The sequence below is a fragment of the Oncorhynchus clarkii genome, chromosome 31 (genome assembly GCF_045791955.1).
Source record: "Oncorhynchus clarkii lewisi isolate Uvic-CL-2024 chromosome 31, UVic_Ocla_1.0, whole genome shotgun sequence".
NCBI lineage: Eukaryota > Metazoa > Chordata > Actinopteri > Salmoniformes > Salmonidae > Oncorhynchus > Oncorhynchus clarkii.
Genome location: NC_092177.1, coordinates 13,731,455 through 13,752,060, shown reverse-complemented (window position 1 = coordinate 13,752,060; position 20,606 = coordinate 13,731,455). Strand labels below are relative to the sequence as shown.

General features: G+C 43.4%; 1 protein-coding gene across 24 annotated transcripts in view; it reads right to left on the bottom strand.

The window, feature by feature from the left end:
- Positions 1–5,792: 5,792 nt before the first annotated feature.
- The window catches only part of LOC139390939 (ankyrin repeat and KH domain-containing protein 1-like), a 65,447-nt gene continuing 50,633 nt past the window's right edge, over positions 5,793–20,606 (bottom strand). For 23 of the 24 annotated variants that reach the window (XM_071138349.1, XM_071138352.1, XM_071138368.1 and 20 more), the window contains exons 32-38: positions 18,932–20,420; positions 17,814–17,994; positions 15,066–15,191; positions 14,660–14,899; positions 14,313–14,494; positions 6,604–6,768; positions 5,793–6,511 (exon numbers count right to left, since the gene is read on the bottom strand). In XM_071138349.1, the coding sequence (XP_070994450.1) occupies positions 6,461–6,511; positions 6,604–6,768; positions 14,313–14,494; positions 14,660–14,899; positions 15,066–15,191; positions 17,814–17,994; positions 18,932–20,420 (2,434 nt within the window). In that variant the 3' untranslated portion in view covers positions 5,793–6,460. The remainder of the gene's footprint in view (positions 6,512–6,603; positions 6,769–14,312; positions 14,495–14,659; positions 14,900–15,065; positions 15,192–17,813; positions 17,995–18,931; positions 20,421–20,606) is intronic. The other variant, XM_071138348.1, reaches the window with a different exon arrangement.

Genomic DNA, 20,606 nt, shown 5'->3' with positions numbered 1-20,606 from the left:
GATCCTTTTGATGCATAAATAATCCAGTGGATCTAATCTGAAGCGATGGTGTAAACAAGTCCCAACTTGTTTTACTTGACAACAATGGCAAAAGCAAATACATGATTCAGCAGAAACAACACCAAGAATGAACTGATCCACATCAACTCACCACATTCTGATAATGTACCTACCAGAATATGACTGAGCCCAGCCATTGAAGTTATGACATCACTAAATGGATCCGTCTGTGCATTGATTCCACTCTGAACAACATTCCCATGTGTACATGTGATCTGATTAACAATATGTACACAGGCTGGGTATATTGTACATTCATGCCTGCACAATAAACTTCTCACCCCAGTGAGATAAAATATATTTAATTGGTATACAGTAATGATTGTTTTACAATACATGTCATGGGAACAGGAAATGTGCTACTGTTTGACAGAGGTCTTCTGACCCATTGAACGTTCTGTTCATTGGGTCATCATAACTCAGTTTCACCCCAAACTGTTAACTAATGTGCACACGGTTCCCGAAACGGTGAACTAACACACACGACCTCGCATGCCTCACATCTTCCTTGTTGCCTCAGGCATACATCAATCTGTCTCCAAGCCCCCAGCTGTCAGGCTCCCACAGCATTAGATCATCTGTTTATCACGGAGAAGGAAATCCCAGGTAGTTCGTTTCTCCAGACGTGAGTAGCTAGTTTATCTAGTGGGACGTGATCAACGTCTAATTTTCAGGGTAAATAGCCAGAGGCAGGTTGATTTGTTGCTAAAAGTTGCTAAATTACGTTGTGATGTCATTGCGTGATAACGTAAAACTGCGTCATTATGTAGAATACACAATAACGTTACTCATATCGACTGGCCATCTCGACAAAAAATATGATTTGACATTTGTTCAGGTACAGACTCCCACTCCTTTCTGTACTTCTGACTGTACAATTTTGATTGAGACATGTTGATTGATGTTGTAAGTTCTGTTCAATATCAAACATTCGTGACCAACTATATTCATTGGGTTTGGCTCGTTGAACCCGTACCTCTGCTGCAGCAGTCAGCCAACAATGATTTGCAATTTGCTGAAATTTGCTGCTGGCGTCACTCACAATGCACTTTTGCAGCCAGGCACGTGTGTTGGGACTGAGTGTGGGAAATGCGTGCATTTTAGCATTTGAGTCACTTTTCAAAAGTTGCCAAAAGTTCCAAATACAATTTTAAAAGTAGCTACATTTGTTTGAAAAAAAAAGTTGCCAGAGTAGTCTGAAAGGTTGCTAAATTTAGCAGCTAAATTGGCATCACTGGATGCCAGAGAGGAAGAGGCAACGCGTGTGGTTCCTGAATCATTATAATAAGATTTTTTTCAGGGTGAATACAATTGCACTAAAATTGTTTATTTTTTGTATTATTTTATTGATTTTTTTGTATGTTTGAGTATTTTCTTGTTAATACCTGTGTTTTGTTAGACATGTTTGATGTAGCTGTAAACTGATTTTTGTATTATGAATAATAATTAAAAAATAATAATAGTAAAACGTGAGGCTCCATTCGTCAATATGTCCACGCGAGATTACAGCGATAAAAACTGACTTTTTGTATGGCGGTCAATGCGTATCGGATTTGGTCAACAATTTTTTTAATTAGATGCTAATTTGCTGATGTTTCGTAATGTTTAGGTTATTACAAATGTATTGATATGTGGACGCATATGGCACTGTTCCTAGGCCGTCATAGATAATAAGAATTTGTTCTTAACTGACTTGCCTTGTTAAATAAAGGTTTAAAAAAAAAAAAAACTGTTGGTGACAGATTGGAAGCGTTCCTATGCTCTGATCTTACTGACAGTTTACATTGCCCGAATAGGTATTTTAAGTATCAGCTAGCCATATATGTTACAGCAATTTGTCAGTCGATAACGTAGCTGTGGAACCCGCCGTGTCCAATGCCGCGTTCACATGCTAGTCGCAACTAGGAAACTCGAAAATGTTTGACTTGCTAACTGGTTGTAATGACATATTTCACTGGCTGTATAAATGTGAAGCATCTGCCTGCGGTTTCCACTCACTGGTGAGAGGAAGCCCATTGTCCGGCAGGGGGAGAAGATGAAACGAGATGGATGTTGGCATTCTGCACATTTTCTCATCAATGAAACATTACAATCTGTGCTAAACAGAGTGGACAACGTTTTGTAGATTTTACCCTTCGCCAAAGTTTTAATTTCAGTTGTTTAGAAGGACTTCTGTAACGGAAATATGCAAATGTAGCGAGAACGCGCCAATAGGATCTCGCTAGCTCTTGTCTGTTTTGCCACAGGCTGTGGTCTATCTTAGTTTTAAAAACGTATAATACACGTCTTACCATTAAGCAAGTCGGGAAAATGTCAGTTTCCTTCTTCCGACCAGTACGAGAACGCGACATTAACTAGCACTTGTATTCCGCTTCGCAAGCATGCAAGGCATCAACAGCCAATCCAGTAAGGGTTGGAAGCTATAACGAGTCAATGGCTGCATTCCAAACACTTAAAAAAAGTCATGTTTTTGTTTGGTTAGATTTAGGAAATTGTAAAAATATATATATTTTTCCTTCCCCAGAAGTTCCCGCTAGGCAGGCTAACGTTAGTTAGATAATTAATTTGCTAGCTATCATACAGTAGGCGTATATTAATGATATAGTTAATAAAAGTAGACATGCAATCATAGTTGACTGTAGCGCATAAAGCACCCACAAGCTACCGGTGGCCGAAAACACAAATCATCGCGGATTGAACGAGTGACACATTTCCAGGCAAGGGTGGCCATTTAAAAATCATTCCTTCCTCCCTCACCCTGCAAGTGTAAACTCATGACACGTCATGAAACGTCATCAGAAGGGTCCACTTAATTTGAGGACTGAGGGGATAGTGTGTGTATTTTAGGTGTTTGAAATGCAGACATGGTCTTCAATTGATACATACTGTACGGCGGAAGCAACCGACTGTAGACGAAAGTCGAGGAGTGAATTCGGGGGAGGTGCATCTGCGACAGCCTAAAATCGGACACTAACATGCTGCCTAGACCGGGCACGCCATTATGCCTGTTGATTTCGTTCATCCACACCAGATGCGGAGGTTGAAATATCAAAACAAGGAACCGCCTATATTAATTTGGGACAGGTCGAAAACCATGACACATTCATGTCTATTTAGCTAGCTTGCTTGCTGTTGCTAGCTAATTTGCCCAATGATATAAACATTGGTTTGTTATTTGACCCGAAATGCAAAATCCTCTAATTTGACAATTAATCCACAAAAGGGTAAACCGAGTCAGTTTCTAGTCATCTCTCCCATTCGGTCTTCTTCGGACTATATTGCAGTTTGCAACCAACTTTAAGGTGCATTACCACCACTAACTTGACTGGAGTGTGGACCTCAGTTCATCTTTCAATCACCCACCTGGGTATATGCTCCTAAAAACCAATGAGGAGATGGGAGGCGGGACTTGCAGCGCATCATGTGTAAAATAAAAATTTAACCAAGTTCTATTTTAGCGCCAGGCTACGCAGAAGCTCCTTGACGTGGGCGAGCAGTTTGTATAAAATTATTGAATAACGTGCAAATATTTTTTAACACAAGAGTGGCCAGCATGTGGCTCAGATCAACATGGCAGTGTTGCCATTGTTTATTAAAACCTGCATTGACCCTTCGATTTTGCACTTCACACACTGCTACTATGCTCTTTATCAGTTATCCTGATGCCTAGTCACTTTACATGTCTACCCATACCACTCCAGTATCCCTGCACATTGTAAATATGGTATTGGCACTGACCAATGACCTGTATATAGCTTAATTACTTTCTCGTGTTCTTAGGTGTTTTTGTTCAACTTTATATATATTTATATTTATAGTACTACTGATATTGACTACTGCATTGTTGGGAAAGGAATGTCCCTGTACTTGTGCATGTGACAACTTGGAAGTCTTTTTGTGGAAATAAACCTCCATACCTTGCACACACACACATCATATGTACATTAAATCATCCAGTAGTGCGTGCAAGTTCTCCCACTTAAAAAGATGAGGCCTGTAACTTATCATAGGTACACTTCAACTATGACAGACAAAATTAGAAAAAAAATCCAGAAAATCACATTGTAGGATTTTTAATGATTTTATTTTCGAATTATGGTGGAAAATAAGTATTTGGTCAATAACAAAAGTCTATTTCAATACTTTGTCATTGCCAAAAAAAGGTTATATAACAGAGATCAAACGTTTTCTGTAAGTCTACACAAGGTTCACACACACACTGTTGCTGGTATTTTGGCCCATTCCTCCATGCAGATCTCCTCTAGAGCAGTGATGTTTTGGGGGTGTTGCTGGGCAACACGGACTTTCAACTCCCTCCAAAGATTTTCTATGGGGTTGAGATCTGGAGACTGGCTAGGCCACTCCAGGACCTTGAAATGCTTCTTACGAAGCCACTCCTTTGTTGCCCGGGCGGTGTGTTTGGGATCAGTCATGCTGAAAGACCCAACCACGTTTCATCTTCAATGCCCTTGCTGATGGAAGGAGGTTTTCACTCAATCTCACGATACATGGCCCCATTCATTCTTTCCTTTACACGGATCAGTCGTCCTGGTCCCTTTGCAGAAAAACAGCCCCAAAGCATGATGTTTCCACCCCCATGCTTCACAGTAGGTATGGTGTTCTTTGGATGCAACTCAGCATTCTTTGTCCTCCAAACACGACGAGTTGAGTTTTTACCAAAAAGTTATATTTTGGTTTCATCTGACCATATGACATTCTCCCAATCTTCTTCTGGATCATCCAAATGCTCTCTAGCAAACTTCAGACGGGCCTGGACATGTACTGGCTTAAGCAGGGGGACACGTCTGGCACTGCAGGATTTGAGTCCCTGGCGGCATAGTGTGCTACTGATGGTAGGCTTTGTTACTTTGGTCCCAGCTCTCTGTAGGTCATTCACTAGGTCCCCCCGTGTGGTTCTGGGATTTTTGCTCACCGTTCTTGTGATCATTTTGACCCCAAGGGGTGAGATCTTGCGTGGAGCCCCAGATCGAGGGAGATTATCAGTGGTCTTGTATGTCTTCCATTTCCTAATAATTGCTCCCACAGTTGATTTCTTCAAACCAAGCTGCTTACCTATTGCAGATTCAGTCTTCCCAGCTTGGTGCAGGTCTACAATTTTGTTTCTGGTGTCCTTTGACAGCTCTTTGGTCTTGGCCATAGTGTAGTTTGGAGTGTGACTGTTTGAGGTTGTGGACAGATGTCTTTTATACTGATAACAAGTTCAAACAGGTACCATTAATACAGGTAACGAGTGGAGGACAGAGGAGCCTCTTAAAGAAGAAGTTACAGGTCTGTGAGAGCCAGAAATCTTGCTTGTTTGTAGGTGACCAAATACTTATTTTCCACCATAATTTGCAAATAAATTAAAAATCCTACAATGTGATTTTCTGGATTGTTTTTTTCTCATAGTTGAAGTGTACCTATGATGAAAATTACAGGCCTCTCTCATATTTTTAAGTGGGAGAACTTGCACAATTGGTGGCTGACTAAATACTTTTTTGACCCACTGTATGTGGTAAATACCACCTTCCCACTTGATTACGAACTTGATTAGCTGTCAATGTTAATATTTATTAAATGTATCGCATCGGAGCCATGAGTTGTGTGCAGATGTTATTCTCTAAGATGACAATATATAAATACATTGTTGTCACTTGTCAAACATGCTATTAATTTTGGTGAAATGAAAACAAAGCCCTACCTACACAAACAAAAAGGTACACCGCCACAAGTACATATCAATATGTTTATTGAATATTAAGGTAAATATTTCACATTAATACAGGCTACGTAAAGTAGAGCCACTATACGACGTGAAATGTACTCTCAATTTAACCCTTTTTAGTATGTAAACAATTATACATGTATTTACCACTAAAAGGTATTCTGATTTCTTTCCCTCTCTCTGCCTCTCTTTAGGTAATCATCATCCTCTAGTTGTTGGTTGAGTATCATTAGCTCCGTCGTCATCACCTTCATCAGGTCTCCCCCTGAGGAGAGCGACAACTCTGCACGTGGGTCAAAGTCCTACATCTATGCTACACAGAGCATGGAGCCTGTTGGACAGGCTGTCACCATCAATTTGGTTGTTCATCAGACATCAACAGTACTTGAATTAGGGCCCAGAATTTTCCCTCCCGACCCCACTACCATAACAGCCCTCGCTCAAATTGTAGTATATTTCTTATTTTGAGTTAGGCACATTAAAGAACGGTGTCAAGATAATTTCTCTCCAATTCTTCAAACTCTGCTTTCTCTCCGTTCTCTACTAAAGTTAACATGTTATACAAGTCTGTTCGTTTTTGTTGTCTCATCAGGGTTTTGTTGTCAGTTGGAAATTAAATTCATGTTTGTGGTGTGTGATGTGGATGTGTGTTTGATTGCTGTCAATGCCGGCCGGCTAGTTGACGTGGTTCAGGTGCACATGAGGAGGCCAGGTCCCAGGCCACACCTGAACGAGAAGAGGAAGAGGACATTTCATTAGCAAAGAACTGTGTGTGTGTGTGTGTGTGTGTGTGTGTGTGTGTGTGGATAAAGTCTCACCTGCTGTGGGTCGGTGTTGTCTGCGTTGTTGGGGACCACCTTGATGATGGGGCTCCATGCAGGGTCGGCAGCGTGCAGCCCGTTGAACATGGCCCCCCCCGGACCCTCTCCCATAGGGGGGTTGGGGGGCAACATGGTCCCTCCATAAATCGACATGGCCATACCCTGGTGTTTGATGACAACAAGGTTATTAATACACATCACAACCAGGTTTACGAACTACAGTATATTAACATGGTCCTACCCTGGAGACAACCAGTCCACTAACTACAGTATATTAACACAGTCCTACCCTGGAGACAACCAGTCCACTAACTACAGTATATTAACACAGTCCTACCCTGGAGACAACCAGGTCCACTAACTACAGTATATTAACACAGTCCTACCCTGGAGACAACCAGTCCACTAACTACAGTATATTAACACGGTCCAATAACTACAGTATATTAACATGGTCCTACCCTGGAGACAACCAGTCCACTAACTACAGTATATTAACACAGCCCTACCCTGGAGACAACCAGTCCACTAACTACAGTATATTAACACGGTCCACTAACTACAGTATATTAACACAGTCCTACCCTGGAGACAACCAGTCCACTAACTACAGTATATTAACACAGTCCTACCCTGGAGACAACCAGGTCCACTAACTACAGTATATTAACATGGTCCTACCCTGGAGACAACCAGTCCACTAACTACAGTATATTAACACAGTCCTACCCTGGAGACAACCAGGTCCACTAACTACAGTATATTAACACAGTCCTACCCTGGAGACAACCAGGTCCACTAACTACAGTATATTAACACAGTCCCACCCTGGAGACAACCAGGTCCACTAACTACAGTATATTAACATGGTCCACTAACTACAGTATATTAACACAGTCCTACCCTGGAGACAACCAGTCCACTAACTACAGTATATTAACACGGTCCACTAACTACAGTATATTAACATGGTCCTACCCTGGAGACAACCAGTCCACTAACTACAGTATATTAACACAGTCCTACCCTGGAGACAACCAGTCCACTAACTACAGTATATTAACACAGTCCTACCCTGGAGACAACCAGGTCCACTAACTACAGTATATTAACATGGTCCTACCCTGGAGACAACCAGTCCAATAACTACAGTATATTAACACAGTCCTACCCTGGAGACAACCAGGTCCACTAACTACAGTATATTAACACAGTCCTACCCTGGAGACAACCAGGTCCACTAACTACAGTATATTAACATGGTCCACTAACTACAGTATATTAACACAGTCCTACCCTGGAGACAACCAGGTCCACTAACTACAGTATATTAACATTGTCCTACCCTGGAGACAACCAGGTCCACTAACTACAGTATATTAACATGGTCCACTAACTACAGTATATTAACATGTTCCACTAACTACAGTATTTTAACATGGTCCTACACTGGAGACAACCAGTCCACTAACTACAGTATATTAACATTGTCCACTAACTACAGTATTTTAACATGGTCCTACCCTGGAGACAACCAGTCCACTAACTACAGTATATTAACATGGTCCACTAACTACAGTATTTTAACATAGTGGACCTTGTTGTCTCCAGGGTAGGACTATGTTAAAATACTGTAGTTAGTGGACCATGTTAATATACTGTAGTTAGTGGACTGGTTGTCTCCAGGGTAGGACCATGTTAATATACTGTAGATAGTGGACTGGTTGTCTCCAGGGTTGGACCATGTTAATATACTGTAGTTAGTGGACCTGGTTGTCTCCAGGGTAGGACTAACTACAGTATATTAACATGGTCCTACCCTGGAGACAACCAGTCCACTAACTACAGTATATTAACATGGTCCACTAACTACAGTATTTTAACATTGTCCTACCCTGGAGACAACCAGTCCACTAACTACAGTATATCAACATGGTCCACTAACTACAGTATTTTAACATGGTCCTACACTGGAGACAACCAGTCCACTAACTACAGTATATTAACACGGTCCTACCCTGGAGACAACCAGGTCCACTAACTACAGTATATTAACACAGTCCTACCCTGGAGACAACCAGTCCACTAACTACAGTATATTAACACAGTCCTACCCTGGAGACAACCAGTCCACTAACTACAGTATATTAACATGGTCCACTAACTACAGTATTTTAACATGGTCCTACACTGGAGACAACCAGTCCACTAACTACAGTATATTAACATGGTCCTACCCTGGAGACAACCAGTCCACTAACTACAGTATATTAACATGGTCCACTAACTACAGTATTTTAACATGGTCCACTAACTACAGTATATTAACATGGTCCTACACTGGCGACAACCAGTCCACTAACTACAGTATATTAACATGGTCCTACCCTGGAGACAACCAGTCCACTAACTACAGTATATTAACATGGTCCACTAACTACAGTATTTTAACATGGTCCACTAACTACAGTATTTAACATGGTCCACTAACTACAGTATATTAACATGGTCCTACACTGGAGACAACCAGTCCACTAACTACAGTATATTAACATGGTCCTACCCTGGAGACAACCAGTCCACTAACTACAGTATATTAACATGGTCCACTAACTACAGTATTTTAACACGGTCCACTAACTACAGTATATTAACATGGTCCACTAACTACAGTATTTTAACACGGTCCACTAACTACAGTATTTTAACACGGTCCACTAACTACAGTATTTTAACACGGTCCACTAACTACAGTATATTAACATGGTCCTACACTGGAGACAACCAGTCCACTAACTACAGTATATTAACATGGTCCACTAACTACAGTATTTTAACATGGTCCACTAACTACAGTATATTAACATGGTCCTACCCTGGAGACAACCAGTCCACTAACTACAGTATATTAACATGGTCCTACACTGGAGACAACCAGTCCACTAACTACAGTATATTAACACAGTCCTACCCTGGAGACAATCAATCCACTAACTACAGTATATTAACACGGTCCACTAACTACAGTATATTAACATGGTCCTACACTGGAGACAACCAGTCCACTAACTACAGTATATTAACACAGTCCTACCTGGGAGACAACCAGTCCACTAACTACAGTATATTAACACAGTCCTACCCTGGAGACAACCAGGTCCACTAACTACAGTATATTAACACAGTCCTACCCTGGAGACAACCAGTCCACTAACTACAGTATATTAACACAGTCCTACCCTGGAGACAACCAGGTCCACTAACTACAGTATATTAACACAGTCCTACCCTGGAGACAACCAGGTCCACTAACTACAGTATATTAACACAGTATATTAACACAGTCCTACCCTGGAGACAACCAGTCCACTAACTACAGTATATTAACACAGTCCTACCCTGGAGACAAACCAGTCCACTAACTACAGTATATTAACACAGTCCTACCCTGGAGACAACCAGGTCCACTAACTACAGTATATTAACACAGTCCTACCCTGGAGACAACCAGGTCCACTAACTACAGTATATTAACACAGTCCTACCCTGGAGACAACCAGGTCCACTAACTACAGTATATTAACATGGTCCACTAACTACAGTATATTAACACGGTCCTACCCTGGAGACAACCAGTCCACTAACTACAGTATATTAACACAGTCCTACCCTGGGGACAACCAGTCCACTAACTACAGTATATTAACACAGTCCTACCCTGGAGACAACCAGGTCCACTAACTACAGTATATTAACATGGTCCTACCCTGGAGACAACCAGTCCACTAACTACAGTATATTAACACAGTCCTACCCTGGAGACAACCAGGTCCACTAACTACAGTATATTAACACAGTCCTACCCTGGAGACAACCAGGTCCACTAACTACAGTATATTAACACAGTCCTACCCTGGAGACAACCAGGTCCACTAACTACAGTATATTAACATGGTCCACTAACTACAGTATATTAACACAGTCCTACCCTGGAGACAACCAGGTCCACTAACTACAGTATATTAACATTGTCCTACCCTGGAGACAACCAGGTCCACTAACTACAGTATATTAACATGGTCCACTAACTACAGTATATTAACATGGTCCACTAACTACAGTATTTTAACATGGTCCTACACTGGAGACAACCAGTCCACTAACTACAGTATATTAACATTGTCCACTAACTACAGTATTTTAACATGGTCCTACCCTGGAGACAACCAGTCAACTAACTACAGTATATTAACATGGTCCACTAACTACAGTATTTTAACATAGTGGACCTTGTTGTCTCCAGGGTAGGACTATGTTAAAATACTGTAGTTAGTGGACCATGTTAATATACTGTAGTTAGTGGACTGGTTGTCTCCAGGGTAGGACTATGTTAAAATACTGTAGTTAGTGGACCTGGTTGTCTCCAGGGTAGGACTAACTACAGTATATTAACATGGTCCTACCCTGGAGACAACCAGTCCACTAACTACAGTATATTAACATGGTCCACTAACTACAGTATTTTAACATTGTCCTACCCTGGAGACAACCAGGTCCACTAACTACAGTATATTAACACGGTCCACTAACTACAGTATATTAACATGGTCCTACCCTGGAGACAACCAGTCCACTAACTACAGTATATCAACATGGTCCACTAACTACAGTATTTTAACATGGTCCTACACAGTATATTAACATGGAGACAACCAGTCCACTAACTACAGTATATTAACATGGTCGGTCCTACCCTGGAAACAACCAGGTCCACTAACTACAGTATATTAACACAGTCCTACCCTGGAGACAACCAGTCCACTAACTACAGTATATTAACACAGTCCTACCAGTATATTAACTCCACCAACTACAGGAGACAACCAGTCCACTAACTACAGTATATTAACATGGTCCACTAACTACAGTATTTTAACATGGTCCACTAACTACAGTATATTAACATGGTCCTACACTGGAGACAACCAGTCCACTAACTACAGTATATTAACATGGTCCTACCCTGGAGACAACCAGTCCACTAACTACAGTATATTAACATGGTCCACTAACTACAGTATTTTAACATGGTCCACTAACTACAGTATTTAACATGGTCCACTAACTACAGTATATTAACATGGTCCTACACTGGAGACAACCAGTCCACTAACTACAGTATATTAACATGGTCCTACCCTGGAGACAACCAGTCCACTAACTACAGTATATTAACATGGTCCACTAACTACAGTATTTTAACACGGTCCACTAACTACAGTATATTAACATGGTCCACTAACTACAGTATTTTAACACGGTCCAATAACTACAGTATTTTAACACTAACTACAGTATTTAACATGGTCCACTAACTACAGTATATTAACATGGTCCTACACATGGTCCACTAACTACAGTATATTAACATGGTCCACTAACTACAGTATATTAACATGGTCCTACTACAGTATATTAACATGGAGACAACCAGTCCACTAACTACAGTATATTAACATGGTCCTACCCTGGAGACAACCAGTCCACTAACTACAGTATATTAACATGGTCCACTAACTACAGTATTTTAACACGGTCCACTAACTACAGTATATTAACATGGTCCACTAACTACAGTATTTTAACACGGTCCACTAACTACAGTATTTTAACACGGTCCACTAACTACAGTATATTAACATGGTCCTACACTGGAGACAACCAGGTCCACTAACTACAGTATATTAACACAGTCCTACCCTGGAGACAACCAGTCCACTAACTACAGTATATTAACACGGTCCACTAACTACAGTATTTTAACATGGTCCTACACTGGAGACAACCAGTCCACTAACTACAGTATATTAACATGGTCCACTAACTACAGTATTTTAACATGGTCCACTAACTACAGTATTTTAACATGGTCCACTAACTACAGTATATTAACATGGTCCTACCCTGGAGACAACCAGTCCACTAACTACAGTATATTAACATGGTCCTACACTGGAGACAACCAGTCCACTAACTACAGTATATTAACACAGTCCTACCCTGGAGACAACCAGTCCACTAACTACAGTATATTAACACGGTCAACTAACTACAGTATATTAACATGGTCCTACACTGGAGACAACCAGTCCACTAACTACAGTATATTAACATGGTCCTACCCTGGAGACAACCAGGTCCACTAACTACAGTATATTAACATGGTCCTACCCTGGAGACAACCAGTCCACTAACTACAGTATATTAACATGGTCCTACCCTGGAGACAACCAGTCCACTAACTACAGTATATTAACACGGTCCACCAACTACAGTATATTAACATGGTCCTACACTGGAGACAACCAGTCCACTAACTACAGTATATTAACATGGTCCACTAACTACAGTATATTAACATGGTCCACTAACTACAGTATATTAACATGGTCCACTAACTACAGTATATTAACATGGTCCTACCCTGGTGACAACCAGTCCACTAACTACAGTATATTAACATGGTCCTACCCTGGAGACAACCAGTCCACTAACTACAGTATATTAACACGGTCCACCAACTACAGTATATTAACATGGTCCTACACTGGAGACAACCAGTCCACTAACTACAGTATATTAACATGGTCCACTAACTACAGTATATTAACATGGTCCACTAACTACAGTATATTAACATGGTCCACTAACTACAGTATATTAACATGGTCCTACCCTGGAGACAACCAGGTCCACTAACTACAGTATATTAACATGGTCCTACCCTGGAGACAACCAGGTCCACTAACTACAGTATATTAACATGGTCCTACCCTGGAGACAACCAGGTCCACTAACTACAGTATATTAACATGGTCCTACCCTGGAGACAACCAGTCCACTAACTACAGTATATTAACATGGTCCACTAACTACAGTATATTAACATGGTCCACTAACTATAGTATATTAACATGGTCCACTAACTACAGTATATTAACATGGTCCTACCCTGGAGACAACCAGGTCCACTAACTACAGTATATTAACATGGTCCTACCCTGGAGACAACCAGGTCCACTAACTACAGTATATTAACATGGTCCTACCCTGGTGACAACCAGTCCACTAACTACAGTATATTAACATTGCCCTATCCTGGAGACAACCAGGTCCACTAACTACAGTATTTTAACATGGTCCTACCCTGGAGACAACCAGGTCCACTAACTACAGTATATTAACATGGTCCACTAACTACAGTATATTAACATGGTCCTACCCTGGAGACAACCAGGTCCACTAACTACAGTATATTAACACGGTCCACTAACTACAGTATATTAACATGGTCCACTAACTACAGTATATTAACATGGTCCACTAACTACAGTATATTAACATGGTCCTACCCTGGAGACAACCAGGTCCACTAACTACAGTATATTAACACGGTCCACTAACTACAGTATATTAACATGGTCCACTAACTACAGTATATTAACATGGTCCTACCCTGGAGACAACCAGTCCACTAACTACAGTATATTAACATGGTCCTACCCTGGAGACAACCAGGTCCACTAACTACAGTATATTAACATGGTCCACTAACTACAGTATATTAACATGGTCCTACCCTGGAGACACAGACAAAAAGAGGAATGGCCATTTGTGATGATATGATACTTTCATGTGTGTGTTACCTTGGGGAAGTCCATGTAGTTGTTAGGGTGGTTGATGTGTTGCTGGTGGTAGTTAGCGGGGTTAGAGATGCCGGAGTCGTCCTGCTCCATGGGCTGGTACTGGGAGAAGGTGTGGTCCGCCTGCAGCCCAGGGTGAATCACGTGACTGCCCATCAGGGGCTGAGACCAACCTGACATGGCTTCTAGAGGTGAGGGAGACGGGAGGTAAGAGACAGAAATGGGGGGTGTGCTCGAAGGGGTGTGTATAGCCATCAGCTGTATATCAGGGCAGTAAGACATTGGGGATGGAGAGACCAGCGTGGGTTAGAGGTTGTGTGTGTGTGTCTGGTATGTGTGTGACTATTCACCCGAGGCGCTGCCGACTCCGAAGGACCATATGCCTCCCTGTCCTACAGGAGCGGTGTAGGAGGTCTGGAGGAGAGGAGGGTTGACGGTGGTCTGTCTGATCCTCGCCAGCCTCTCTGTCCCAATGGGAGGAGGCACCTTCCTGTCCTGCTGGCTGCTGCCCTGCTTGGCCTGGTGGGGAGGGGGGGCCACGGGGCCAGATGATGACACCGTGGAGGGAGGGGGCCCTGCCTGGGACTCGCCTGGGAAGATGAGAGGTTCAAGGTTAGTGGTTTTGAGTCTAAAACACAGTTAAGCAAAAATCTCTTAAATTGTGTTAGCTAAATAATTTATGTTCTGTGTGTTGAATTCCTGGAAAATAAGCTTCATGGCCATTTTAGATTCATTTTCACACATCTGTGTCAGTACCTGATGTGGCAGCGCTCCAGGGGTGAGGGGAGAAGTGCTGTCTGCTGAAGGAGGGGGTGCCCACAGCTGCTGGCCCATGTAGATAGACTGGACTACCAGACATACTGGTAGCATAGCTGGTCAAAGCTACATACGGAGAAAGGAGAGAGAGTTAGAGGCCTATAGACTGCAGGTAGACTGGACTACCAGACATACTGGTAGCATAGCTGGTCAAAGCTACATACGGAGAAAGGAGAGAGAGTTAGAGGCCTATAGACTGCAGGTAGACTGGACTATAAGACATACAATTGAAATCGGAGGTTTACATACACTTAGGTTGGAGTCAATAAAACTCGTTGTTCAACCACTCCACAAATTTCTTGTGAACAAACTATAGTTTTGGCAAGTCGGTTAAGACATCTACTTTGTGCATGACAAGTAATTTTTCCAACAATTGTTTAGACAGATTATTTTACTTATAATTCAGTGGGTCAGAAGTTTACATACACTAAGTTGAATGTGCCTTTAAACAGCTTTGGAAAATTCCAGAATAGGAAGTCATGGCTTTAGAAGCTTCTGATAAGCTAATTGACATAATTTGAGTCAATTGGAGTTGTACCTGTGGATGTATTTCAAGGCCTACCTTCAAACTCAGTGCCTCTTTGCTTGACATCATGGGAAAATCAAAAGAAATCAGCCAAGACCTCAGAAAAAAAATGTATACCTCCACAGGTCTGATTCATCCTTGGGAGCAATTTCCAAATGCCTGAAGGTACTACGTTCATCTGTACAAACAATAGTACGCAAGTATAAACACCATGGGACCACGCAGCCGTCATACCGCTCAGGAAGGAGACTCGTTCCTGTCTCCTAGAGATGAATTTACTTTTGCGAAAAGTGCAAATCAATCCCAGAACAACAGCAAAGGACCCTGTGAAGATGCTGGAGGAAACCGGTACAAAAGTATCTCTTTCCAAAGTAAAACGAGTCCTATATCGACATAACCTGAAAGGCCGCTCAGCAAGGAAGAAGCCACGGCTCCAAAACATTCATAAAGAAGCCAGACTACGGTTTGCAACTGCACATGGGGACAAAGATCACATTATTTGGAGAAATGTCCTCTGGTCTGATGAAACAGAAATAGAACTGTTTGACCATAATGACCATCATTATGTTAGGAGGAAAAATGGGGAGTCCTGCAAGTTGAAGAACACCATCCCAACCATGAAGCACAGGGGGTGGCAGCATCATGTTGTGGGGGTGCTTTGCTGCAGGAGGGACTGTTGCACCTCACACAATAGATGGCATCATGAGGTAGGAAAATTATGTGGATATATTGAAGAAACATCTCAAGACATCAGTCAGGAAGTTAAAGCTTGGTTGCAAATGGGTCTTCCAAATGGACAATGACCCCGAGCATACTTCTAAAGTTGTGGCAAAATGGCTTAAGGACAACAAAGTCAAGGTATTGGAGTGGCCATCACAAAGCCCTGACCTCAATACTATAGAAAATGTGTGGGCAGAACTGAAAAAGCATGTGCGAGCAAGGAGGCCTTACAAACCTGACTCAGTTACACCAGCTCTGTCAGGAGGAATGGGCCAACATTCACCCAACTTATTGTGCGAAGCTTGTGGAAGGGTACCCAAAACTTTTGACCCAAGTTAAACAATTTAAAGGCATTGCTACCAAAGACTAATTGAGTGTCTGTAAACTTCTGACCCACTGGGAATGTGATGAAAGACATTAAAGCTGAACTAAATCATTCTCTCTACTATTATTCTGACATTTCACATTCTAAAATAAAGTGGTGATCCTAACTGACCTAAGACATGGAGTTTTTACTGGGATTAAATGTCAGGAATTGTGAAGAACAGAGTTTAAATGTATGTGACTAAAGTGTATGTAAACTCTGACTTCAACTGTACTGGTAGCATAGCTGGTCAGACTTAGAGCTGTAAGACAGGGAGAGAGTTTGGGGCGTAAGGTTGACCAAGAAACTGAAGTTGAAATTGAGTTTCTATTTCAGGAACAAAATCTTGCTTTTCAATGTTAGTCTGAAAGGATGTTGTTCAAAGCACTTAACATTTTTTATTTATTTTAAATCAGTGCTGGATTATGGTGATATTGTCTATATGCAGGCCTCAGCAAGGACCTTAAACTCTGGACAGTGTATCACGGTGCTTTAAGATCTATTACTAATGCTAGATTACTGACCCATCACTGTGATCTGTATGCTATGGTGCAATGGACCGCTCTCTCCACCAGGAGGCTAAAGCACAGATACACTTGTATGTGCAAAGCATTGATGGTCAACTCCCTTTTCATCTCTGTTCCTTACTGACCAGATCAGTCACTCAATATAGTCTTCGTTCACAGTCGCTGCTGTCCTTGTCTGTTCCTTAGGCTAGAACCGAGATGGGGAAACAATATTTTTCCCATAATGCCCTTCCATCCCGGAACATGCTTCAGAAGATTGGGGAGTTAGTGTCCTTGTCTGTTTTAAGACTCTGATCGACAACACTTTGTGACAACTGCAGTTGTTTCTAATATTCAATTGTGTCTGTAACTTGTGACACTGTCTTCTGTGTGTATTCTGTATTTTTTTGTAATGTTTTATGGACACGCTACTATTTCCCTGTTTTGCCTTCTTGCCAGGTCGCCCTCGCAAAATAGGTTTTTAACCTCAATGGGTTTTACCTGGTTAAATAAAACAATAAAAAGGTCAAACACAGTAAAATAAATACATCTAAAATGGCCCTTTCTTTTACCAATAGGACTGTTGACCATCCTCTGTGAGGCAGAGCGGTACCCAGGGGCCTTGGAGCTGTCTGGAGGAGGGGCCATCATGCCATCCATCTGGCCCATGTAGGCGGGAGGGGCAGAATACTGCTGCTCAGGAGGGGAGCGGGCAGGGAGGTGGCACGCACCCCACACCTGGTTGTTACCCACCTAATAGAGAGAAGTGGTTAATGAGCAAACTGGGGCACAGGCACTGATGTTTAGGTCACAACCTTTAAACATGTTGTTACTCTATGGCAGGGCTCTCCAACCCTGTTCCTGGAGAGATACCCTTCTGTAGGTTTCAACTCCAACCCTGTTCCTGGAGAGATACCCTTCTGTAGGTTTCAACTCCAACCCTGTTCCTGGAGAGATACCCTTCTGTAGGTTTCAACTCCAACCCTGTTCCTGGAGAGATACCCTTCTGTAGGTTTCAACTCCAACCCTGTTCCTGGAGAGATACCCTTCTGTAGGTTTCAACTCCAACCCTGTTCCTGGAGAGATACCATTCTGTAGGTTTCAACTCCAACCCTTTTCCTGGAGAGATACCCTTCTGTAGGTTTCAACTCCAACCCTGTTCCTGGAGAGATACCCTTCTGTAGGTTTCAACTCCAACCCTGTTCCTGGAGAGATACCCTTCTGTAGGTTTCAACTCCAACCCTGTTCCTGGAGAGATACCCTTCTGTAGGTTTCAACTCCAACCCTGTTCCTGGAGAGATACCCTTCTGTAGGTTTCAACTCCAACCCTGTTCCTGGAGAGATACCCTTCTGTAGGTTTCAACTCCTAACTCTGAAAACCTACTGGATGGTATCTCTCCAGGAACAGGGTTGGAGTTAAAACCTACTGGATGGTATCTCTCCAGGAACGGGGTTGGAGTTAAAACCTACTGGATGGTATCTCTCCAGGAACGGGGTTGGAGTTAAAACCTACTGGATGGTATCTCTCCAGGAACAGGGTTGGAGTTAAAACCTACTGGATGGTATCTCTCCAGGAACGGGGTTGGAGTTAAAACCTACTGGATGGTATCTCTCCAGGAACAGGGTGGGAGAGTCCTGCTCTATTGTAATAAAATGTTTTTCTGTGGATAATAAAAATAGTGGCACCCACCTGGTTGTTGTTGTCGAACATGCTGCTGAAATGGTTGAAGAGGGCTGCAGGGCCGAAGTTAGGGGGCATCTGCTGGGGCTTGGCCCCACCATGGACCTGCTGCTGCTGCATCGGAGAGCCGTTCATCAGACCCATGGAGGACTGGGGCTGAGGGAGCATGGAGGGGGGCTGGGGCAGCTTCTGTTTGGGGTGCTCATGTTGTTGCTGTGTGTTGTGGGGTAGGAACGGTTGTTGTTGTTGCTGCTGCTGGTTGGGGTGTTGGTAGTAGGGCCCTGTCGGGGGCTGCATGCGGTGTGAGATGCGGGGAGCGGGAGCCGAGAAGTGGGGTACGGTGCTGTTGGGGTGTTTGTGTGAGGGGGCGGAGGAGGATGGGGGGAGGTGGGAGCTGGACTGGAGAGGTGGAGGGGGGTCTGATGAGCTGGTGGAGGTTAGGGGAGGAGGGGGTTGGTGCTGCTGCTGGCGGGGCTCAGGTTTGGAGGGGGCAGCCATGGCAGGGGCAGTGAAACCACCTGAACTAACCACATTGTTGACGGAGACGTGCTGGCCCTCCTGAGAGAGGGAGGGGGTCAGCTTCTCCTTGCCTGGGGGAGCAGTGGGGGCGCTGGGAGGTGACTTGGGGGGCTGAGAGATGGGTGCGACCTGGGGATGAGGAGTGTTAGGGGCGTACGTAGCCATTAAGCCCGTGTGTTGGTGGGCGGGAGACACTGTACCTCTCACTGAGTGACTACTACTGACAGTGGTGGCAGTAACCATGGAGACAGAGTTGATCCCTGTGTGCTTGGGGTCAGAGGTGAACAGCTGTTTCCTGACTGAGGAAGGGGTGGGGACACTGGGTTGGGCCTGGGCCCCATGAGGGTGGTTAGGGGTGTGGGGTGACCCTGTAGTCGTAGCTGTCTGACTGTTAGAGGCACTAGGACTGGAGACAGAGGAGCCCGTGGATGATGTGTTATTGTGATCATTATGACTAGACAAGTTGGATCTGGTCTGGTTGTTACCACTGCTACCACCGTTGTGTTTGGGGGAGCTGTTGGCGCTACCGGGACTCAGCGGCCGCACCGGGAACGGGCCCCAGGTGCTGGCGGCAGGGGAGAAGGTCCCACCAAACTGGGCCATGGGCAGCCTGGGGAGCCTGATCTGATGCATGGTCTGGGCTGCCAGGAGGGCCAGCTGGGGATGGGCATAGGCCAGGGGGAGAGACACAGGGAAGGGCTGCCTCACCCCAGACAGACCCTTACCCATCTTACCCCCTGTCTGAGAGGATGAAGACTGGAAAGAGACCCCAGAGGACGTGACCAGGGAGCCCAGGGCCTTGGCACCGATGGTGAGGTTAAGGTTAGCTCCAGTGGGGGTGGGGAATGGGGCTGAGGTGGTCTTGGAGCCCGGGGCCCTGATGTGGTTCCTGGGGATCAGGTCCTCTAGTTCCTTGGCTGGGTCCTGGATCAGAGAGTTGATCAGCTGGACTGCGTGGCGTGTTGACTCTGTGCCACCTCTGGAATGAACCATCACAACACAGGGGTCAGGGGCCACACAACAATGAAAACATTCCATGGACATGGTTCCAACCAATCACAGTATCTCAACTCTTCACTGATCTCCTGGAGATACGGCAGGAGGATTAGACACTCCACTTCATTCCTTTTAAATATGTAGAATCACTCATAAATCAACACACAGC